Raw genomic sequence first — 24,681 nt, 5'->3', positions numbered from 1 at the left:
TCAGAAGAAAAAGTCATTGTAAAAAGTTGTTCCAACACGCCAGGTAGATGAGATTCACAGGGTGAGAATTCAGTCAAGTCAGGGAGTTGGCCTTCTCCTTTGACCCCCGTAAAATAGATTCATAATGCGCCGTTACATCAAAACAATTCATGTGAAAAAGGGGAGACGCAAAGGCGCTTAAGGATGTATGAGGGGGAGAAAAACTCCGCCATACCTTTGCCTTTCTTTACAATATATATCCTGAAGGCATTGGTCACTTTCCAGGCTGTTGATGAAGGCCATATGGAAACAAAGCAGCACACGTACATGCCTGATAGAACGTGAAGAACCTCTGCTCTGATTAATTACCGCAAATACCAAGTAATATGTTGCCTTCGGTGCATATAAACACCCGGCATATTTTGGAACCATTTCTCTGAGAAGCAAAAGTCAGCGAGTACTGAGGACATAAACGTGTTAGTGTTACGTCTTTAAATCTTGCTCCGTGTGTTATTCTACTGTCAGGATGGAGAGCGGCGCAACACGGCAGCGTTGACACACCGCAACACCCTTGGGGAGGCGCACTCTACCCCCCGCCCCCACACCATATAAATCTGCAGTCCCCCAACATTGGCAGGATTCATTACATGCACTCTTGTTCACACGTGAAGGCACACGCAAAAATGAAGATGGACAGTTTGGTAATTCACTAACTCCTGTGAGCTTCCCTGATCTTTACAAAAAGTTCTGTATCATGCTGTGCAAGTGTGGTCATTCTGTCATGTTTTTCCACATTTTGCCTCTATGTAAAATGATTTTGCAATGGCAATAATTCGGTTATTACATACAAACACGAGTCACAACCTCATGTATACTGCATGTGTAAAATATATATAAGTCATTTCCATATAATTGGATGATGGCATAGACATGGCCCACCAAATTCCTTTATGAAAATCAATTAATTTAATGGACAGGAATGTTTGAATTATTCACAATTGCTACCGATAAAAGGACTGCTTCATAGAATTAAAAGATGCTCAAATAATATTTTTAAAACTTTTAATGGAAAAATATATTTAATGGTAGGTGTACAAAAGAAAGTTTTAGGATTTGGGACGCATTTTCTGAAGAGGCTAATTATATACTTTGGTATATACGATATTTCTCAGGCGACACAGGGGTGGAGCTTTAGAGCTATCTGCCTCCATTGTGCCCTGCGATTGGCTGGCAACAAGTTCAGGGTGTACCCCACCTTCTGCCCGATGACAGCTGGGATAGGCCCCAGCACCCCTGTGACACTCGTGAGGATAAGCGGCTCAGAAAATGGATGGATGGATGGATATACTATAGCTCCATGTGCTGCAGCTGTATTCTTCGTTTGTATTTCTATTAGCACCTGTGACCGCTTTGGTCACTTTGGTGATTTTCCATTGTTATATCTTCTCATTATTAGTGCACGTACAATATGAAGTCCTAAACACTGCAAAAGAAAAACTCTTAAAATATATCTTGTTCATTGGAGACTACTGAGAATAGAATGTTGGGCCACCAGAAGCTTCTACATTCATATATAAACAAATTAATATAATTCAGTGCGGAACATTGGCAGATGGAGGTCATTCATTCATAACACACTGCACAGCCAGTTACATATTTGTCAGAACATTTCTTGAGAACCTTAAATGTTTTTTTTTAAATAAAGATTTAACAATTTGTCATTAACCTACAAGAGTCACTGATGGTGTAGTGGTACATACGCCGAGCTTTGGTGCGGGCAGCGTGTGATCGATTCCCGCTCAGTGATGGTGTCGATATCTGCCCTGCGACTAACTGGTGACCAGTTTCGAGGTGTAGTCTGCCTTTCGCCCAAAGCTAGTTGGGATAGCCTCCAGCTTTCCCGCAACTCTTGTGAGGACAAGCGGCTTGGATAATCACATGACATTAACCTACAGTCAAACGTCTGAGCATCATGTTGATCGTAGGTCTTTGTGCAGAAGGGAGAGGTGAAGTGTTTGACTGGAAACTTCTATGAGTGTAATAGAGTGCAAGATCACGACAGAGGTGACCGACACCATCCCAAAACAAACAAGAAGCAGGTTGTTGTACTGCTCCAGCACTGCTACTGATTACAGTGGGATTGATAAAGCAAAACATTACAGGGGCCTTTTGCACTAGGTAGATATTCAGCATATTATTCTGCTGCTACAGACAATCCTGAGTGAGAACTTTTAGTGCTCATAATCGAATTTTTATCTCAGACTGGGGAATTGTCTCACATTTCAACAAGAAGATAAAGTCAAGCAGCATGCCAAGAAAAGACAAGTACTGCTTTGGGAAAAGAAAAAAAAAAAAAACAATCCAGAAGCAAGATATTGGACTCACTCTGAAAATGTAAAAGGCACTTACACACCCCTCTTATGTGCTTCCTACGCACTTTGATGAAAACAATTCCAAAACACGAGAAGGTCTATAAGGTAGCCACCACAAAATATCGCCTTCCCTTGCGTTAAAAAGGCTGAATTGACACAAAACACAGAGGGCAAAAACAGATGATAAGTTTACATTCCCCATCGCATCTCGACCTTACAGTCATAATATGTATGTATCCCGTTTTTTTTTTTTCACAACATCAGTAATTCATCAGATGTTTATTATGACCCATTCTGACTCCTGTGTGGGTGGCTTTGTAAAAACAATGACCTAAAACCAAAACAGGGTGTGAACTCAACACACTGAAGAGCTTACTGTGATAAAACTAAAACCTGCACTGAAAAAAGTGTACTTTTTTGAGGATGCTCAGTGTTTTCATAAAATGTTTGTGAACCAGAAACATTTTTCATCCCTATAGATTGATAAAATTACTTATTTTCCATTCTCCAACGCCCCCAACACAAAGCCAAGAAGATGTTTTAATCAAGCCCAGGATTTATTATTGAACGACATTAGAAACAAACTTCCTCGGAGGCACACAACTACTTGGAAACGTTCGTATTTATATCAACATTGAAGTGTTGTCTTTTCAAAAGGTTCCCATTACTGAAACAGACAGAAATGTCCCTTTCATTCATATTTGCTCTGATTTATGATCTAATATTTTATAGCAAGAACACACACTCTTCGTTGCCTTTATAAATACTGTAATTTTCTGCCTTTTTTGTGGGGAAATATGGGAAAATCTAGTTTTTAATTGCTTGTATACAAATAACTGGGTGCCCAGATTCCCTGCCCACCTAATAAGTGTGATCTGAAACAATATGATAAATAATTTATCTGCCCATTTCTACAAATCCTGCCTGTGTTGGAGCACTTTTACAAATGTGCCCCACTGTATGTAACAGTGGCGTTCCAGGTCATTTACGTAAGAGGCCACTCTGACGTCACGATGTGGTAGACTGACCCAATAAAGCAGGGGGGAAGAGACAGGCAACGTCATGTGGGACTTCTACTCTTTTGCTAATGTCAGTCAACAAATAACCGAAATAAAAATGGTTGTGTGGCGTCATCTATTGGCCCAAAAAAAGAAAGTGAATCCCTGATACCAGCAGAGGGCGCTGCCCAACAAGTCAAGGACTCACTTGGCGTTCTTCTACTCCGGAAAATGCAAATGGGAGCTTATTGATGTTGTGTAACAGCACGTTTCGTAAGTACAGTATTATTTTTCACTTGCAGACACATTTGGCCTCCTATCATTCGATATTCTTCGCGAGTAAGTGTGTTCTGCGGTGTGTGAGTTGTCAGTCGTTCTCAGCCGCTCGCTTGGGCAGCTAAGACTTAGCTTTAGCAGGCGAGCCTTGCCCATGTAAACAATGAACTGCCGTGAGACACACACTACATCGGCTTGTTTTATTAAATAGATGTATTGCATGAGAAGGAGTTTATTCAAAGCAAATCGCCGCGTTTTTTGATGTATATGTTCATACACACAATCAAAGTCCGGGTGATAAACATCGCATACGTGGACAGTTACCCGACAGATAGCTTAATAAAGTTCAACTGCTTGCTGTACAATATCACAATATTCGTATAGTAATACAAGGTACGCTTTCAGAGCCTCATTTAAAAATGGTAATTGGTTTGTCTGTCCTATTTTGTTGCAGCACGTCACCATGCCAGTAGATGGTTTAGAGGACCAGGCCCCCTCCTCCCTTTCTGGGCCGGCCAGTGCTGCTCTCACTCGGACAGGCTCAGAGGAGAATGGAGGTTCAGCACTTTTTTCTCGGTGCCCTGAGGCTGGGTCTCCCTCTACACCTGTCAACGAGGCTGGGGATGGGAACAGTGGTGAGAACTAAAAGATAAAGAAAAGTTAAATATAGTAATCATTGGACATGTTTCACATTGTCATCTACTGTTTGTATTCAGGGAGTAAGAGGTCCGGTGCGTTGGTGCACATCGACCGCCAGCGCATCCAAGCGGCGTCGGCCAGTTCTGGGGCCGACGAGTTGGTCGGCCTCGGCGTGGCCGTCTACGACCAGGATGTCCTGGAGGAAGGCGTCATGCGGCAGGTAGACGAGGCCATCCAGGAGGCCAGTCAGGCTGCTGCCAAAGCCGAAGCCATGAAGGAGTACGAGTCGGTGCTGGATGACGTCAGGTAACACAATCTCTCAGGGCAAGAGTGGGGAAAGCCGAGATAAAGCACACAAAGCCAATTATAATGCGAAATGAACGAAATAAAAAATTGTATTGAAGAAAATTAAAGAACTGATGCTAACAGTTGGCGTATCTACTGATGCAAACTGGTTTCCTTATTTTTATTGAGATGAAAAACTTAGAAGATAAACACTCACACCAGCAGTTTCTCCTGTTTTTCCTGAGGTACCTGTTCAAATTTTTCCCTATCATTTTTGTGTTCCCTGCTTAAGGCCATATGGAGCCCATGAGCGCACTTCATCTAATCTGCTGTACAATTCAAAAACCAGACCACATTTGTGAAAATCCAAAAACGCAACAACATGAAACTATCCCAATAATTCAAATTTTTGGCTTCTGATAGAAGAAAATTGTCCACCCATACCTTTGAGTCAGGTGTTCTATAGCAGCATATGCAGAAAATTTGAAGGGTTCCTACGGCCTAGTCTTGTGTACACATCTTAGACACTCCTCCATAAACTTATATAGTCATAGAGTTACAACCAGAATAATAAACCTGTCGTTAATTAATAATTAGTAGCTCTCTGATTGTTTCATGCAGCTCATTTTGTATCATCAGACACAAGTTTGAATAAGGTGAGCTGTATTGTTAGGTACATTCAATATGACTATGAACCATAGTTCCTGTGTTTATCATATTTCTATAACCATTTCCTTGTGACCTTTAGGTCTGTGACGATATCTCTGAAGCATATCAATAAGATCATTGAGCAGCTTTCCCCTTACACCTCATCGAGTAAAGACATCAGCAGGAAGATCGAATCTGTCAAAAGGCAGAAAGAAAATAAGGTAAACTTGTGTAACTGATATTTTTGAATTAATCTGATAGTGACTGTAATGCTGACAAGGTTTTTCTGTGTATGTTTGTGGTTCAGGAAAAGCAACTCAAAAAGGTCCAAGCCAAACAAAAGCGACTTCGGGCTATATTGGGAGGGGAAGTTACGCAAAGGTTTGAAGATGAGCTTTTGGCAGAGGGTGCCGAAGATGCAGGTAATGGCACATCTACAACGGCTGTATACTCAAAATCTAAGTTTGAAACTAAATTCATGAAGTGAAGCAAAAAAAAAAAAATCTTTGTTGTGTGCACCAGGGGACAAGTTTAATAAGAATTACAGTAAGTTCTTAAAATTAAATGTATTGATTCCGTGTTTTTATCTCAGCTTTTAGTTGAAAGATGAAAAAAATCAAATGTAGCATAAGATTGTCTTTAAACCTCCTTTGTATCCATTACATATTGTTTTAAAGCTTCTTTGACTATAATGAAAACAACTTTACAAATATGATGTATTATTATGATTATTATTGTTATTAATCATCTATTGTCCCAATATTGCACTGTGGCTAAAGTGGGAAATGTATCCCTCTGTTTATTCATCCAGTGTTAGAGAAATATTTCAATGTTTTTTATCTTTTTTTGCATGTGTTGGTTATAATGCAAGTAATTATCATCAATTCTATCTTAAAACATTATGAAAGTAAACCTTTTACATATATACACACAATTTCCTTTTTTTTTCAACATCTCATTTACAAATGACATAGCCCAGTGGTCCAGTCTAAAAAAAAATCTAATGTGGTCTTTAAGCACAAAAGTTTGCCCAGCCTTACGCCATAATGTGCTACTTTTAAGCCCGCTGGGATCTTTGAAATATCCCACTCGAACCTCGAAATGTCCCAGTCAAACATAGACAAAAAAACAATTCTGACAGTCAGCAGTCCTGACCGTCGTCTTTTTGGCAGCCTTTGATCCTGTCCAAAATACATTTGACAGAATACGTTTTTGCTCCTGAACGCATGTGGCAATATACAGTGGGGACGGAAAGCATTCAGAGATTTGCCCATTTTTCACTCTTTGTTATAGTGCAGCCATTTGCTAAAATCGTTTTAAATTCATTTTCCCTCATTAATGTGCACACTGCACCCCACATTGACAGAAGAAAAAATTTAATTTTAGAAATGTTTGCAGATTTATTAAAAACATTAAATTGAAATATCACACAGCCATAAGTATTCAGACCCTTTGCTTTGTATTTAGTGGAAGCACCTTTTTGAGCTGATATAGCCATGAGTCTTTTTTTGTGGGGGGGAATGATGCAACAGGTTTGGGGGATCCTCTTTAGCCAAAGTAAGATAGAATATGTGTGCATAGACGAGAGAGATGCGGGGTGGGGGAGTTCGACTACAGGGAGAAGTAATAACATAAGTGTTGAGGACTTGGGCTCAACAGTCCAGAGCAATGGTAAATGTGGTAAGTGAAGAAACTGGTCCAAGCAGGTTGGAACAGTTGATGTAAGGTGTCTGGTGTGTTATATGACAGAGGAGTCTCTGCTACCATGATGGGCAAAGTTTATAAGATAGTCGTGAGGCCCTGCAGCTGAAAAACACCCTCACAGCATGATGCTGGCACCACTCTGCTTCACAGCTGGCTCTAGAAAGTGTTTTCATCGTCCCAAACATCTTCTACTTTGGGATTATGGAGGCCACTGTGCTCTTGGGAGCCAAAGTGCAGCAGATTTTTTTTTTTTTGTAACTTTAGCCAGATCTATGCCATGCAATAATTCTGTCTCTGAGCTCTTCAGGCAGTTCCTTTGACCTTGTGATTCTCATTTGCCCCGACATTGACTGTGAGCTGTCTTATATAGATGGGTGTGTGGCTTCCCTAATCAAATAATGAAACACACTGTAAATGTAAAACAGTCTTCAGGATGATCAGAAGAAATAAGCAGTTAGGTTAGGTAGTTAAGTTAAATTTATGGGTCTCACAACAGTTTGAATGTCAACGGCTGTCAATTTTTCTTTTGTAATGAATCTGCAAAAATTTCAACAATGCCTTTTTTCCTTTTTTTTTTTGTTCTGTTTTCATCAATGAGAGAAAAAAAATAGCAAATGACTGCAATATAACTAAGTAAAAAATATTAGGCGGTCTGAATAGTTCCCCTATCCACTGTGTGTATTGTCACATGATTCTATGTACAACGGGTTGTATCAAAATGGAATAGTCAGTGTAACTAATCGCGGAGTTCCAAATTCCTGCGACCTTTCAATGCACCATAACGTCCAACTGTCTTGTTTTTCTGGAACACGTCATTTTCTATGAAATACTAATCCCGGCCAATACTTTAATACTTTTTTTGTACCAGAGCCTGGCCCTTCCACATTGGGCAGCATGCTCATGCCAGCCCAAGAGACCGAGTGGGAGGAGCTTATTCGGACTGGTCAGATGACACCTTTTGGTACACAAATTCCACAGAAGGAGGTCAAGAAGGAACCTCGCAAGCTGATGCTGGCTGAGAATTCGGCATTTGATCAGTACCTGGCTGATCAGGCCAAGCTAGCCACTGAAAGGAAGAGGAGGCCTCTTGTGAAGAAGAAGAGGAGCTCTGGTAGTTCCAGGCTGGGATCCAAAGGAACCACTTCCTCTCCGAAGGATAAGAAAATGCGTAAGCGCATGCGAAAGCTCCAGATCACTGCTCTGAAGGCTCATCCCAAGGCAAGACCAAACATTGAGCCACAAGCACCAAAACCAAAGAGAAAACCTCAAATTGAAGGCGACGAGGTCGACAGCGACGGGTCCGAGTACCTGCCGAGCGATGAATGCTTCGATCCCGACCAAGAGGAACGAGACGCCATGGAGGAAGGCTTTGGGGAAGAAGATGACAATGATGAGTACGAGTTGAAAGTGTTCAAGAGGAAGAATGGAGCAAAAGGCGGGAGGCCAGTCAAGAAACAGAAGACCGTTGATTTGTATTCCACTGAAAGTTCTGATGAAGAGAGTGGTGCCAAGAGTAAGGAGGAGAAATACAAAGATGATGGAGATGTGGAATATTACAGAAAGCGAATAAGGTACAAATGTCACTCCAACAAACATGACAATGCAATTCCAAAGTTGTACAAACTCTGCAGAGGTCAGCCTACTTTGCATGACTGCAAAACCTCAGCGTCGTTCTTATGCACAATGGCTTAACTTCACGAATGTGTTTTGCAGTTTTTTTATTTTATTTTCTCCCTATGTTGATTTTTTTTTTTTTTTTTTTTTTAAATACAAACAGGGGTTCCAGATGTTCCACTATTGTTCCGTATAACAAAGTTCCACCAATAAGTCTTTTTAGGGAAGTGGACAATTGACAAAATTGTGCCTCTTTAGTTTATATAACATATGGAATGGCATGGTGAAAATGGGCTATTGTTACTGGTATTAGTTAGTTGGTTTGTGCTGGCTGCACGGTGCCAGAGGAGTGTTAATCCCAGATGAGATTGGCAGCTGTTTCTTGACGAAGCAAATTCACTCCCTTTTTCCCCTTCTCGATCTGCCCTAATTATCTTCCTGCACGTGGTTTTATAAGCGCTCTCACTCACTTCCTCTCATGCTCAAATTAGGGGAAGAGCAGGAGCCCTAATGAGATTTCATATTTATAGCTGCCAAATAAATTGTGTTGGCATGTGTCCTTTTTCTGCACTCCAGTGATTGGATGTCAGTTGAGCAGCACAAACACGGTATGGCTGGGTGAGGCCGGCCTTGCGAGGAGTGATGTTATTAGAGCTGTAGGTAGTTGGGGGGCGGTTATGTGGCGATGGTGTTGGTGCAGAGGGGGCAGAAAAGTGTAATTAACTGAACCAATGCTTAGTCTTGACTTAATTAGAGAGCATGGTCTCACAGGCCCAGCTAAAGGAGCAGTTTTGTGGCAGGGTGACAGGACTAGGCCCAAATGAAGATGGATTCTTATCCCCTCCACCTCACACCTTTCTGGGGAACTTGCAGTACTAATTGTCTGTATCAATCTTCATTTGCTGTGTGACGACTCTGCCTCTAACTGCCTTTTGCTGCACTGCTATTAAACCCTTTATCCTTTACATTTACTTTTTCTTTTTTTCCCCCAAATCTTAAGGGACCGCTCCTAACAGTTACTTTCTGCACATCTTTTGCAGGGCATCCATCCATTTATTCGCTCTTAAAGGCATTATGTATTGGTCTCAGCTTCTTTACAACTTAATAATGTCATTGACACTTCCACACAAGCTCCTTACTCATTAATGACTGTTTGCTTTCATACTGTAACTTAGTTAGGATGTACTTTTACCTGCTAGGAGGTGGAAGCGACAGCGTCTTCAAGAAAGGGAGCAGAGGAGGGAAGGAGGTCAGGAACTAACAGACGACAGCGACGCAGAGTTTGATGAAGGCTTCAAGGTGCCTGGTTTCCTCTGGAAGAAACTTTACAAGTAAGTTGTGTGCATGTGCCTAAAGTTGCATTTGAAAATGAGTTCATAAGTTGGACTTTCCAAAAAAATGTTAGTCAATTTTCACTACACGAAAGCTGAGGTACACTCTTATTTGTTTGCAAGTTACACCCAATATGTTCCAAGGGATTACCCAAAAAAATCTGCATACAAATAGTGTTGGCCTGCTAAATTGTAATTTTTTTTTTTAACATATTTACGTTTCTATCAAGGAAATCTCCAATTTATCCATCCATCCATTATCCAAGCCACTCATCCTCACAAAGGTCAAGCCTATTCCGGCTAGCTTCAGGCGAAAGGCGGACTATAGCCTGAACTGGTTGCCAGTCAGTCGCAGGGCAGATATTGACACCATCACTGAGCGGGAATTGATCCCACGCTGCCCGCACCAAAGGCTGGCGTGTGTACCACTACGCCATCAGCGACTCTCAGTCTCCGATTTATAGTGATATATTTTTATGGGTTTTTACAGTACAGTGGACCCCTGCTTTTTGTGGGAGTTGGCAGCGGGCCCAACTGCAAATCAAGAAAATTGGCAGATAATTGACACCCATTCTAATTGCGTTGAAAGTAGAGGTTCTTGAATAAGCAGAGGCTGTTGATCTGTTTATTGAGCACTGTGAGAACAGTAAAACACATTAACACAATGAGCACATTTACACAGACGCTGTTGTCTGCCAAAGATCACGCTCAGACACTCACTGATATTACACACCAAACCACCAGACCACTGCCTCTAAAAATATATGCCTGTGGTGTTTCTATCGCAAGCTTTCACCTTTTGCGATTGAGCCTGGAATGTAGAGTACACTCCGGAATGAACACAGGATCACTGTACATGTACTGTTATGTTGCTCGGATTCACATGTTTATGTGGGACAAACTACTATAAATCCACATTAAAAGAGAGCAGTATCTGTAATGTCAAGCAAAGTTTTATTTGGATCCAATGCCAGAATTTGGGCCTTCAATTTGAAGATTTATTCACATTTCTTTCAAACCTATTCAAGCATATTCAGATCTGTGATCCTGATGAGATTTGACATTCTATTCGACAGGAATTGTACTCGCTTTAAGTTGAGGTTGAGCACGTATGTTTGACTTGACTGTGTTGTTTGGTCAGGTACCAGCAGACTGGAGTGCGGTGGTTGTGGGAACTCCATTGTCAGCAGGCAGGAGGCATCCTGGGAGACGAGATGGGTTTGGGTAAAACCATCCAGATCATCTGCTTCCTGGCTGGACTGAGCTACAGCAAGCTGAGGACTCGAGGATCCAACTACAGGTGCACGTGCATGCACAAAAAAAAAAGACATGCACACCAAGCTTGGCCAGAGACTCAGTGTCTGTATTGTATGAATATTTGATTAGGAGGATTTCTGCTTGAGTGTGCTCATCTGAATTATTTAACGTGTTTCAATTATCGGACTCTTGACTTTGGTCCTGCAGACATCAGAGAATACACGGACACCGTTTGAGTGAGTCTTTTCATGAACACTTAAGAGGAATCTCAGAGTCATGAAATGGCTACGCAGCGGGACCGAGGCCATAAATCAAATGTATAATACATGGCGCAGGGGTGGTGATAATCTGCTTTTACTACACAAGTAGCAATTGTGTATTTGGTAGGCGGAGCTTCCCCATTGGTCAATATTCTGTCTGCTGTAGAACTCCACAAATTGATTGCTTGCAAACTCAATTATGGGCCAATATCAATAGCTTCCAGTGATGCTGAGGTTCATACCAGGCCATTAAGTGCATCTTGTGTGTGTGTTTTCTGTAGATTTTCACTCGAGGAAATTTGTAAAGTGATCACTTAAGTAAGCATTCCGTTGCCACACTTCCTTTCTGCCTCACGCAAGCACTTTGTTTACTCACTGGGATTTGCCTTTATTTAGTTTAATTTGGTTTAGGAATTATTACTTTAATTTCCCATTGAAATGTGCTGATATTTTCTGCAGTACTAAACCCTATACCTTCCCCCTGTTTGTTGACCCATACTCTGTACTTGCTTGCAGGTATGTTGGTCTGGGCCCCACCATTATTGTGTGTCCTGCTACAGTCATGCACCAGTGGGTGAAGGAGTTCCACACTTGGTGGCCAACTTTTAGAGTCGCTGTTCTTCATGAAACAGGCTCCTTCACCAGCAACAAGGTGTGTTTTGTTTCTTTGTTAGAACCTTCATTGTCCTAGGTTAGCTGTAAAGTTTTCAATAGACTCTTCTTCCTCTGGGGGGCACTAGAGGTCTATTAGTTTCTGAAGAAGATATAAATAAGAGCTATAAGAGAAGTGATCTTTTTGTAACATGTTTTTTGCTGTTGTAGGAAAAGCTGATTCCTGAAATAGCATCATGTCACGGCATCCTGATAACCTCATATTCAGCAGTGAGGAAAAGGCAAGACACCCTGCAACGCTATGACTGGCACTACATCATCCTGGATGAAGGCCACAAGATCAGAAATCCAAATGCTGGAGTCACCCAAGCCTGCAAACAGGTGAAGTGCAATTACACTGTCAGATATAGCACTAATAGACACTTGATTGCTTTTTTTTTCTGCTAAGTTGAATGTGCTGCTTTTGAATGATCTATGGGCCACCATTTTCAATACAATTACTGTATACAGGTATCATAGAATATTTTTCCAGTGTTCTTTAAGTGCACCATCTCACTGTCATTGACATCTTTCATTTTCCTTGTCTCGCTCCAGTTTCGCACCCCCCACAGGTTCATCCTGTCTGGCTCACCCATGCAGAACAATTTGAAGGAGCTGTGGTCTCTGTTTGATTTTGTCTTCCCTGGGAAACTGGGCACTTTACCTGTTTTCATGGAGCAGTTCTCTGTGCCTATCACCATGGGAGGCTACAGCAATGCCTCACCTGTCCAGGTACTGAACCATGCACAGTTGTTACATTTTCATCCTGAATCACCGTATTCCACTCAGATACATTCGGCATAGATTGCTCTGACTCACAGTATTTTTTGTTCAAAACGTTTGGATGACATACAAGAGATGTAATTCCAAAAAACAATTGACAGTTTCAAATGAGCTGACAAAAGTAGGATTTGCCGAGGTCGTGATTTACAATTGTAGTTTAAAATTTTGCCTGTGATGCAATTCACTCGAGCACACAAGATGTCAAATGCATTATTAACAGAAAAAAATGTTTGGGAGGTGTGTTTGTCACCTGAAAGCACTATTTACACCCATCTATTGACACAGATTTTCAGAGGGGACAACAGAGCCATTTAGAGCCAAATATTATCATTTGGAGCCATGCAAAGGAACTCCATCTTGTTTGTGTGTACATGTTTTTTTTTTTTGTTTTGTGTGCTTTTATGAGCGTGGCAAGAATGGAGAGCTAAATTGCATCCCCTTGTCATTAGTGTCCAGTCGTTAATAACCCACGGACTGAATTGATTAAATTATTTAAGATGGCTATTGATGGTTCTTCCGCTGTCGATAATAAAAACCTTTACTAATTATTAATGTTATTAAATGGTCAGAGCAAGCTATGCTCGACTACCTTGTCCTCTTCTTGAAAATTTCCGAGTAGAATGGCTTGGTTGTGTGTCTGTCAGTATGTGGCATGTGTGTATAACTAAAAGTACATAAAAACATATGGGAGTGGTGGGGCCATGTCTACGTGCGGTTCTGGGATCCATTACTGAAGCACGCCTTTACACCCCCATTTGAAGCCACTCAACATCATCTGCTGCCCTCTCCCACATCATCCAAATCGTATTTTTGTCCCCCCCCCCCCCCCCCCCCCAGCTGTGACAAGCGGTCTCTGATCCCTCGGTGGACCCCCAGTGAGTTGATGTTGAAAAAGCTCACTGGCCTTTAGCATAACGTGAAGAAGGGCATTTTAGTGGTGTGGGGAGGGTCTCCTGTTGTGTCCCTCAAGACAGACAACACTGCACTGGGTCGTCAATGGCTTGTACAGCTAAGAGGAGGGGATAAAAGAGTGGAAGAGATGCTAAATAACAATCTTGGCTCCATGGAACATCCACACTAACAGGTGTTAGTGCAGATTGGATGATTTGGGGTTTTTTTTCCACCTGCATGTCTGTTCATACTTTAAATTGCCGGGTCATTTGTTCACCTTTAGGTCCAGACAGCTTTCAAGTGTGCATGCGTACTGAGGGACACCATCAATCCTTACCTCCTTCGAAGAATGAAGGCAGACATCAAGGCCAACCTTGCCTTACCTGATAAAAATGAGCAGGTATTTCTCAGACATTTGCCTTAAAGCTGGTGTGGCCAAACACTAATGGGTATATGTTATTTTTAAAATGTAGAGATTGGGAAGGTCTTTTGTTGATTAGAGAAAAAAGGAAATAATATGTAAATAGGTTTATGCAATATCATTATAATTTGTATTGCAATTTTTATAATTACCCAATTGCATAGTAAAATAAGTTAAATATTTACACAAAATAAGTCTTGCAAGCTATTAGTCGTAGATGGATGAGCAACACCACTAATTTGCATTTAATTTTTTGCCATTCCTCATCAAAGTGAAGACTGGGTGTTCATTCTATTTGTTTAATCTCAACAGTAACAAATTTATTTTTATGATTGTATGACTGAAGTTTTGAGTTAATGATTCAACTCTTTTGGCTAGTGGTAGGTGTGTTGATCATATTTGAAGGGGCCACTTAAGACACTTAGTCTTAATTACTCATTGACTTTGCACGGCTTTTCCGGGTGAACCCAGCTAATAAAGTCCTCCTAAAGTAAAAGGAGCAAGTATTCATTAAGGTGGCCCAGTCTCCGGACTGTCCTTGACTCTGATCTGTTGACTCGTCAGTACATTTCAGCTCATTAAGTTCATCCCTGGAGACACCGGTGGCTTCAAAACACCTTTCTTCCAATATAATTTCTCTGCTTGCACGCCCCACTTCAGCAAGGTGCTTTAAAGTCAGTTCTGATTGAAACGATACATTTCAGTACATTTATTTACATGGAATACATTTCATTCTATAACTACTGACCTCTACTCCTGAAACACTGTGGTATGTATATATTTATCATTTATTCCTATAAGTTAAAAAAAACAGATTTTGTTGAGACCAAAATTTGATGAAGAGTTGGCACCCTGTTTTTACACGCGCAAAGCATTATGGGAGGGATGACGTAGAATGGCTGTTGTAAAATTGTTAGGTTGCTGTAGCATTGACCCGCGTAACCAATTTTTATTGTAAGAGAAAAGAGTTAAAATTGGCATACTGCGCCGTTTTTGGCTGCAATTTCATCTCAGGACAGAAAGCAAAAAAGAGGCAGTCATTCATAGCTTTCCCAAAGAGTGAAAGTTGAGTAATCATTGCAAAGGTGGGGTCTGAAGAGTTGAGCTGTAGAGAGAGAACAAACGAACGAACTGTGGCTGTGTTCCCGTCACTTTAGGCCAGATTCTTTCAAGCCTTTGATTGCCCCCAGCTCATGAGATAGGTCACAGGACTCTCGGTATAAATGACTGCTTAAATCCAATGCAGTGCCGACTGTTTCCTCACAAGGAGCCTAAACGGCCCCGCGTGATAAGCATAAGCCGAGTAAAAAGAGACGAAACACAGAAGGCGTTGGCCGAGTACCTTGATCAGCGCGCTTTAGGAGTAACTACAATGTTACAAACCCACCCGATATCTTCATCCCTCATTTCCTCTCTCTCCTCATTTTCCTGATGACACTCCGGCTCAAACTGAAACGGCTGAACGTCGTTCGTCGCTGCCAGGAGCTCGTACTGTGGCTCCTGTTAAAAACTCCAGGCATTGGGCACAGCCCCATTTAACGTCCCTTGCCGGAATGATTATTGAAAATTCTCTTATTGTTATTACAATTGTCATGATGTTCATCACACTCACACTGTCCCCTTTATATGCATAGGTGCTATTCTGCAGGTTAACGCAAGAGCAGCGGCAGGTTTATCAGAGCTTCTTAGACTCCAAAGAAGTGTACCAGATACTCAACGGGGACATGCAGGTGAGCAGAGTGACTGAACAGCTTTTATGCGTCAGTTGATTTGATCCACGTTGCATTAAAAAGACGGAGTGCGCAAGTTGTGGTCAAGGAAGACGACTTCCAGGAACACACCAACCTTAATTCGTTATTTAACCCCCTTCAACTCATGAATTTTAATCTTGGATATTTTTTTTTTTTTTAACATTAGAGACAGGGTGACATGATTGTTCTTTTTGTAATCATACATTTTGGTCAGCTCCATAACAAGCTCACTTTAGTTGTCTTTAAAGATGCGGAGTTTGTGCAGATGCTGTTCTCACATTAGCTACACCCTGGAGAGAATCTCAACCCATTTATCACCACTAACCAAATGGACGTGGTTGCAGAGCCGAGGGTGACCACAGCAGACTGCACGCGCACACACGTATTCAGTGGTCACTCCGAGTCCATTAACCACCATTACTAATGCAGTGACCGCTGTGCTTTCTTCAAAAAACATGGCCCTAATTGTCCGTAAATAAGTTATGCAACTCATCCTTGTGTGTGTTTATCTGTTTAAAGGTACAGCACTGAAAAAAAAAAAAAAAAACGAGAGTGTTTACACAAAGCTTTTTAATTATTTTGCGTACTTGTCAAGATTGAACAAGCATTCAACAGTGCCGATCCAAAAATAGATAAATAATAAAGATGTCTATTTTGGAAATTACAAGGCTGATGCAATAAGAACATTAAAATATCTTATTTTGAAGGCATAATTTATTAATGTTTGCAGATTAATGATTATGTTGCGCAGATGAACAGCATGCAGAATTTGTTTTTATCGTATCAAGCTCATGCACCTAAGTCATCAAATCACGTCACTGGCCGGATGTGTTGGTCAAACAAAGCATTGTTCAATGCTAAGTCGATTGGAGACGACATGAAAATACTTCTTATAGCACGACGCCCAGAGTTTTGTCCAATACAATTAAACATTTTTAAGGTGATAAACGAAGGTACATGGGAAAATGAGAAACATTTGGCATAGAAGACCCATATTTAATGCCAAAGTCGATGTTTTTGCCGATAAGAAATTAGACTATTACCAAGCTTCCGCTTGTCTTGGACAACTGGATCTACACGTGTATCTGGTGAAGAAGTTGTCAAAATTTACACGGAAAAGTTTGAAAGCGTATAAAAGTCTGGACGCATAAACATACTTCATTGCTGGATCTGTTCTTGATCAAGAATAAAAATCCCACATAGCGATGGAGCCACTCAGATTTTTCCAATACAAATACCAATATTTCAATAAATGACCCCTGGCTTTACACAAATTCACATTTATTAACTATGATTGGAGAAAAAAAAATAGAGCGAGTCGGCTCCATATATGAAGCTTGTTGCGGCCACACGATAAACCTTGGTAAGCTTCTCCGTGACAGACGTGTTTTTTTAAATATGCATTTGTTCTCAAATGACTCCAATGCGTATTTAAAAAAAGAAAATAAACCGCTGGGATAGACTTCAGCCCCCGTACACGGAAGCGCATTGCAGCCACACGTTGAACCTCGGTAAACCTGTGTGGGTGACGGTTTATTTTCTTTTTTTAAATACGCATTGGACTCATTTGAGAACTATGCGTATAAGACAAAAAAAATGAAGTCTGTCTGGGAGAAGTTTGCCAAAGGTTAACATGTGGCCGCAACACGCTCCGTGTACGTTTGAGACAACTCCCTGTTGTTGTTTTTTTAATGCATTGTTCTCAAATGAGCCTACTTCGCATTATAAATACTTCTTGGGAATTTGAAATTGAGAAGAATAATTCCTACCTGAAGTGAATTGATCGCTCCACAGTCATGTGTATTTGGTTGGGCACCATCCATCACTTTTAATTCCCAAAATCCATCGATCTTTTCTCATTTTTTCAGCAAGTATGCCATTGAATGATCTCTTTGAATATCTGTCTCATTTGTTGTAACAACCAAAAGCACAACAAGTCTCCGGCATTGTGTGTATTCTGCTCCGGTTTAATGTCCCCCACACTGTCGAGCAGCTCTTTTTGACCGGCAATGTGGCGCGGTGAAAATGCTGATGTCACATTCGCAAGCTGTATTGCATAGTAAACCGAAATAACTGTCCCACAATAATGGTCTTTACAAAATTTTGAAAATATGGAAATGCACACAAACTTGGACAAATTGATCTATTTGAATTTCAAGAGGGTAGCATCTCTGAGTTCAGGAATAACAAAACTTGAATAGGTGAGGGTTCCCTGTATTTGATGTTTTGGTTCTTTTCAGGTTTTCTCCGGGTTAATAGCTATGCGTAAGATGTGCAACCACCCGGATCTTTTCTCTGGCGGCCCCCGGCTGCTGAGGGGGATCCCCGAGGAGGAACTGACAGAAGAGGAGCACTTTGGCTACTGGAAACGCTCCGGCAAGCTGATCGTTGTGGAGGCGCTTCTGCGGCTGTGGTTCAAACAGGGCCATAAAGTCCTGCTCTTCACTCAGTCTCGACAGGTAACATACAAGCTTGTTTTTTATATACATGGTATATAATATGACATTGACAACATTTTGCTTCATGGACAATGCATGTGGTTGTAGAATTTATGTGAGTGCGTAGGAGAGAAAGAATGTGAAGCTTCTGTTGTCATAGTCGATACCAATGAGATTAGACCTCAGAGGAAACCTGAGACCCTCCCTGTTGGTATCTCTGTCCATGTAATATTAATCTGCTCTAATCCTTTTAGGTATTCTCCAAACCCTGACCCTTTTTTTCCCCTGTTTCTCCTCCCTCCTGCCTTTCACACTGTCATCTCCCTCTTTCTTCCCTTGCAGATGTTGGACATCTTGGAGGTGTTTTTGAGGCAGAACCACTACACGTACCTGAAAATGGACGGCACTACCACTATAGCTTCCCGACAGCCGCTTATCACCCGCTACAACAAGGTACGGATTAGTCATCCCTAATGGCACTAAGTGTTTTCCATGAAAATCCCCTCCTCAGGGACAAAAAAGCCTTCCGAGGATCCGTGTTCACCCTGAGGTGGAGACGCGCTAATTGAAGTCAAGCTGTTGTTCATCTGGATGCTCCTTCCTGCTCAACTGCTGAGAAAACAATGATTTATTGCCATTTTTCATGACCAGCCTCCAGTGTCAAGTTGATCAACAATTAAGAATGGCGGCCTCCACAAATTTATAGTCAATCTGCAAGATGATAGATCTATACTTTCTGAGCACAACATTAGGTTCACTTGCACACTGTAGCAATATCCAGTACGTCGGCTACCTTATGAAACAGTGGCTTGATAAATGTCTGCAATCAACCTTTCATGCATGTTTTCGGGGTATGGGATGAAACTGGAGTGGCCAGAGAAAAAAACCCAGTCACAGGGAGAACATGCAAACGCCACAGAGGTGGGGCTGGGATTTGAACCCCGATCCTCAGAACTGTCAGACAGATGTCCTAAACACTTGTGCCACGTGGTCGTTTATCCTAGAAGTGCAATTGTGAGGATGCCAATGTTTTTATTTTAATATGTATTTCTTTTTTTTGTATTTTTTGGGGTTGGGCGTGTCTACCCAGGATAAATCCATATTTGTCTTCTTGTTGACGACAAAAGTGGGAGGTCTTGGAGTCAATTTGACTGGAGCCAACAGGGTCATCATCTACGACCCAGACTGGAACCCCAGCACTGACACTCAGGTTTGTCACTTCCCTCTTTTCCTCTGTCAGCGTTAACAGTGAGCACAATTCTGGGTAAATTTAAATAAAAATACAGTGGGACCTCAAAAGCTATGTGATCCTGAGGTCATACTTTTTACAGCTAAGAGGCAGTCATATTACTTATCCACAGTACATTAGCTTAATTGTATACGTTTTTGTATTACAATAGTATATAAAACAAAAGCAATGGTAAAGAATTGCTGCCGTGCCCCATGGGAGGAACTTAGGGTATAGTATCTTGCCCGGGGGTCTACTTTAACCGTAGACATGTTGAGCCAGTTTTGAACTGGTGACCTCTCAGTAAATGGACATCAGTCTCTACCAATGGAGGCACAATTGATTAGTTTCTTCATCGCCCAGCCCTGGTTCAGCATTCGTTTTTTTTTTTTTTTTTTTTTTTGTGATCCACAGGCAAGGGAGCGGGCTTGGAGGATTGGTCAGAAGCAGCAAGTAACCGTCTACAGGCTCCTCACTGCAGGGACCATCGAGGAGAAAATTTACCACAGGTCAGACAGCGAGCGCCATTGTTTTCAGGATTAGTCAATTGATGGCTAAGCACTTTTGTTTTTGCGTTGATGAACAAACACTCTTCTTTTTGTACCGTTCAGGCAAATTTTTAAACAGTTTCTGACCAACCGTGTCCTGAAGGACCCCAAACAACGCCGCTTCTTTAAGTCCAATGATATCTATGAACTCTTCACTCTAGCTGACCCTGATGAAAAGCAGGGTACAGAGACCAGTGCAATATTTGCAGGTGTGCTATTGTTTTGTGCGCCACATCGTGTATAGGAATGCGCAACAATTCGCTGAGAACATTTTTTTCCCCGTGTTCATCACAGGTACCGGCTCTGATGTCCAGGCACCTAAAAAACCTGACAGAAGGCACCATAGTAAACACTCCATATCTCACCAGAATGAAACATATGCAAACGACAGACATTCATTATTAAAAATATCTGCATCCACTTGCAGAGAATTACCTCAGGGTCAACCAAATAGTACCGTGGATCCAAACCAACAAAATGCAATGGATACAGATTCACATTTATCATCATCTAGACTAGAGATGGACACGGGCCTGAAGTGCAGGCAGAAGACGAAACACTGTGACCTCACTGATGAAGAAAGACACAAAAGGAAGAAGCATAAACGTGAAAAGGACGCTCGCTTTGAAGGACAGCGCATTTCTCACCTGGTGAAGAAAAGAGACTATAAGAAGGAAGATGTGGAAGATCAGGCTGAGGACCAGAGGAAAGCCGACGATTACGTTTTGTCAAAGCTCTTCAAAAAGTCTGGTAAATTCTCAGCTTCATTTGGAAAGTCTGGAGGTTTTTTTTTTTTTTGTGAAGATGCTCTTAATTCTATTCATGCCATCACAGGAATCCACAGCGTGATGCAGCACGACTCCATCATCGAGTCATCAAATCCAGACTACGTTCTGGTTGAGGCAGAAGCCGACAAGGTGGCCAAAGATGCCCTGAAGGCACTCAAAGTGTCCCGTCAGCAGTGCAGACGGGCCCTTAGCCAGGGGCCGCCGCCGCCCACACGGTACTGACCCTCAGCGACACATCGTGGCCTCCACACACTTGCTGTTTTATGACACGCTTTGTCCTGCCTTTGCCCTCCAGGAAACGCTTTGGACAAAAGAAGAATTCTCTCCTGGTCAGCCCATCTGTGCAGATGCTCCCCAATCCCAACAAGTGCAAGGTAACGGGAGTGTTTTTATCATTTTGAGGGTACGTATCATTCATTGTTCCTTGAAGGCGGCACTGGGGGCCAGCATGTAATTTGGACCCTCATGCCTGCCAGACTGTAATTGCACCCTTTTTTTTTTTTTTATTTCACTGGAGCTGTCGAGAGCCTGAAGCTCACTCGCGACTCGAGTCGTGGCTCGCAGGTCAAGGCAAAACTCAGCAAAGCGTTGGCTTGGAAAAGTCGTGTGACGTGAGGGGCACTAATAAGTTTAGTGTGTGTGTGTCTTAAAGTGATGAACCTTGGATGTTGAAGATATTTTTGCGTCAGGGAGGAGATAAGTTTCCCTTCGGTTGACAGCAAAAATAAAGTTACGGAGTCTTTGCAGCTTGTTTATCATTTTGCTGAATTAAAATTAAATAATCTGTAAACCTTGATGAATTTGAAATTATATCATGATGATATGGCAGCACAGTGGAGCCTGTGTGGAGTTTGCATGTTCTCCCTGTCCCTGTGTGGGTTTTCTCCAGACACTCCGGTTTTCTCCCACATCTCCAAAACATGCGACATTAATTGGACACTTTAAATTGCGCCTAGGTGTGATTGCGAGTGCGACTGTCATCTGTCTCCATGTGCCCTACGATTGGCTGGCAACCAATTCAGGGTGTTCCCCGCCTCCTGCTCGTTGACAGCTAGGGTAGGCTCCAGCACTCCCCTGCGACCCTCGTGAGGATAAGCGGCAAAGACAATGGACGGATGGATCATGATGATGTGTTTGAGGCTCATAGTTTGTAGCAAAATTACCTTGACTTACAGTGACCCAATTTAGTTTTTGAAGATCCGAGCTGTTGATCGGCTGAATTTTTTTTTTTTTTTGAGATTTTTATTTATTTTATTTTTTTCCTTTTGACTTGGGCACAAAAATTTGAGGTGTGAGTGGAAGATGTTGTCAGCAAATGGCACCCCCATTTGAAGTTTACTGTCAAACTAAACACAGAGTTTTTGAAACATCACTTTGCCTTGTAAAAGTTGACAAACTTAATACCAGCACACAATGCAAAACGCCATAGCCGGCTAGCGAGTAACATCTTAGTAGCGGTGTTATAACTCTTTAACCAATAGATATTTGAACACTCACGGCACAGCAATGCACGTAGACACACACAATCCACCGACATATATTCCTTATCCTCTGCATAGAACAGCTAGTATTAGCACTGTCTTAATTAGCTGCGTGAGGAGTTAGATGTCTCAATGATGTCAAAATTAGCTTTTACTGCAGTTTACCAATTCACTTAGTTGTGGAAGTTCGCAAGTCTGTATTATTCCTCCCCCAATGGGCACCCGAAGCAGCACAATTTGTGACAGGAAAGGATTAACAACATTGTGTGTGTGTGATTTGTGTTCTTAGTTACCATCACAGTCAGAGAATGAATCCAACTACTAAATCAAGGCCCCACTTTTAGTCAGGTGTAAAAATGTTGGGAATGGCTCTTCAGTGTTTATGGCAGGCCTCATGAGGGTGTATTGATTTTGACTGTGTCAATGTGCTTGTTTGTTTGTTAGGATGCTGCTGTCGTGACAAAGTCGAAGAAGCCTGAACCAGGGGTTCATTTCAGCGGGGAAGTAGCGGCAAGTGACTCCAGTCCACCCCTTCTATCCTCATCCACGCTGCTGGCCCAGATGAGAAAACGCAACCACCTCAGCCAGCCCTCCGTGAGAGAGGAGGAAGAAGACGGAGAAGAGGACTGGGCCGAGAGCTCGCGTCCCGCTCCGACTACCGAGCACGACGAGCTGCTGGCCGACCTGCGCAACTTTGTGGCTTTCCAGGCGCGGGTGGACGGAGAGGCCAGCACGCAGGAAGTGCTGGAGTACTTCAAACCCAGACTGAGCGCCAAGCAGGCGCCCATCTTCAGAGAACTGCTCAGGAGCATCTGTGACTTCCAAAGGAGGTCTGGACAAGAGGGCCTCTGGAGGCTCAAGGAGAACTTCCGCTGAGAGCGGAGACAACCGCAACCTCCTCAAATATTTCTGTACAATGGAACCTCGAAAGCTGAACGTAATGCATTTTTATGAAAAACCTCATACTGTACTTGGTGCTTGACTATTTATACTGTTTTGTTTGTTACGTACTGTGTGACCAATGGCTCTTTTATCTGAATGAAACTTGAATTCAACAAACATGTAGACAACATGATCTCAGTCAGTTTGTCTTGAACTCCAGCACCAGTGGCTGATCAAGCACTTCTGCCAATTGTTTTTAATTCTATTCACCCTTTAAGCTTGTTATATTTGAATTTATGTATGTAAATAGAACTTACGTATTTGTTTTTCACACTGTTTACCCACACGTGCTACGGTCATTACTTCAGTTTTTGAACATATATGTAAAGGAATGTGGTCTTTTATAATCCAATTGGTTAAATGTCATTATTTTGTAAAGAAATTGGGATTTCAACTGTACAGTAATGGGATGTGCAATACATAAAACTTTTAGACATGCTGGGTTATTTTTGGTTTACATGTTTTTGTTTTTCCATTATGGTTGAATTCAAACTGCGGTGCTACCTGACTTCTGAATGCTTTCAAAGTTGGTGTGAAATAGAAAATAAAGTACAAGTACTCATTTGATGAGTATGGGACAGCCGTGGCCCACTTGGTAGAGTTGGTCAACCAGGAATCTGAACTCGGGACTTTGGAATTTACACTGCACTGTACAATGGATCTTAAATTGTACTTTCACTTTTGGGTACTATTTGGTACTCTTTTCAAGTAAAGTAGTAAACCAGCTATTGTTCAATGGTCTATATTAGCAAATGATACCCAAATGGTTTTTGAGTTGGACTTTGAAAGAAGTTTTATCCTATCGAGGTTGCTCCTATCAGTCCAGTTCTCTACAATATTGCTGTATAGAACCAGGAGAGTAATAAAAGATCCTCTGAAGTACCTTTATTTTTTGGAGTAGCCTAACCCAGTACACCATACATACAGTACATTGTTTTTCAGTTTTATGATCAGCAGAAGTGGTACAGGACTGGCGAAAAAAATAAAGTTCAAGTTTGACAGGTTTGTGATTGCAATTTATAGGGAACGGCAGACCCTAAATATCAGGGTTTTTTGTATGAATATGTGTATATGTTTTGCATATGATGAAATATATATTTAAAAAAAAAATGCAACACCAGTGGGACAGCTTCACTTGAGGCCTCGAATCTTCCGGAGCAAATATTGGGCTAAAGTTATTTGATTTCAATTTTCTGCACGCACCTCGCCACGCAGGTCATAATAACAACTTTATTTTCAGCGGTGCATAAATTAATTACGCGCATTTAATAACTAAAATATCATTATATTCCCCCTTTAATAACATAAACGCCGCACGCCGGGGAAAGCCTTAATAGCGCGGGGCCGTGTAACTGGCCATTATCCGCCTGTAATGATATTACAGAACCAATTACGC

The 24,681-nt window shown here is 41.7% G+C and overlaps 1 protein-coding gene across 2 annotated transcripts; it reads left to right on the top strand.

Annotated features, from left to right (window-relative positions):
- The first annotated feature begins 3,490 nt into the window (after positions 1–3,490).
- Positions 3,491–23,865, top strand: ercc6 (excision repair cross-complementation group 6). 2 transcript variants are annotated; one of them, XM_061837632.1, is made up of 22 exons: positions 3,491–3,622; positions 4,080–4,260; positions 4,342–4,570; positions 5,298–5,418; positions 5,505–5,619; positions 7,770–8,472; positions 9,715–9,846; positions 10,988–11,146; positions 11,880–12,015; positions 12,186–12,356; positions 12,570–12,746; positions 13,972–14,088; positions 15,744–15,839; positions 18,101–18,319; positions 18,641–18,751; positions 19,389–19,508; positions 19,941–20,035; positions 20,138–20,283; positions 20,369–20,824; positions 20,909–21,077; positions 21,158–21,236; positions 22,788–23,865. In XM_061837632.1, the coding sequence occupies exons 2-22, from the start codon at positions 4,089–4,091 to the stop codon at positions 23,217–23,219; spliced, it is 4,155 nt and encodes a 1,384-aa protein (XP_061693616.1). In that variant the 5' UTR covers positions 3,491–3,622; positions 4,080–4,088; the 3' UTR covers positions 23,220–23,865. The 2 variants fall into 2 exon arrangements, with proteins under 2 accessions (XP_061693616.1, XP_061693617.1); XM_061837633.1 differs by lacking the exon at positions 3,491–3,622 and adding an exon at positions 3,644–3,688.
- The last annotated feature ends 816 nt before the right edge of the window (positions 23,866–24,681 follow it).

This window comes from Syngnathoides biaculeatus, chromosome 12, assembly GCF_019802595.1.
Source record: "Syngnathoides biaculeatus isolate LvHL_M chromosome 12, ASM1980259v1, whole genome shotgun sequence".
Lineage (NCBI taxonomy): Eukaryota > Metazoa > Chordata > Actinopteri > Syngnathiformes > Syngnathidae > Syngnathoides > Syngnathoides biaculeatus.
Note: the sequence above shows the minus strand (reverse complement) of the source record. Positions and strands in the feature narration are given on the sequence as shown.

Bases quoted from the DNA above. Each gene is read 5' to 3' on its own strand.
- ercc6 (XM_061837632.1), top strand. From the start codon at position 4,089: ATGCCAGTAGATGGTTTAGAGGACCAGGCCCCCTCCTCCCTTTCTGGG. The intron at 5,419-5,504 runs GTAAACTTGTGT...TTTGTGGTTCAG, and splicing joins AAAGGCAGAAAGAAAATAAG to GAAAAGCAACTCAAAAAGGT. The intron at 5,620-7,769 runs GTAATGGCACAT...TTTTTGTACCAG, and splicing joins AGAGGGTGCCGAAGATGCAG to AGCCTGGCCCTTCCACATTG.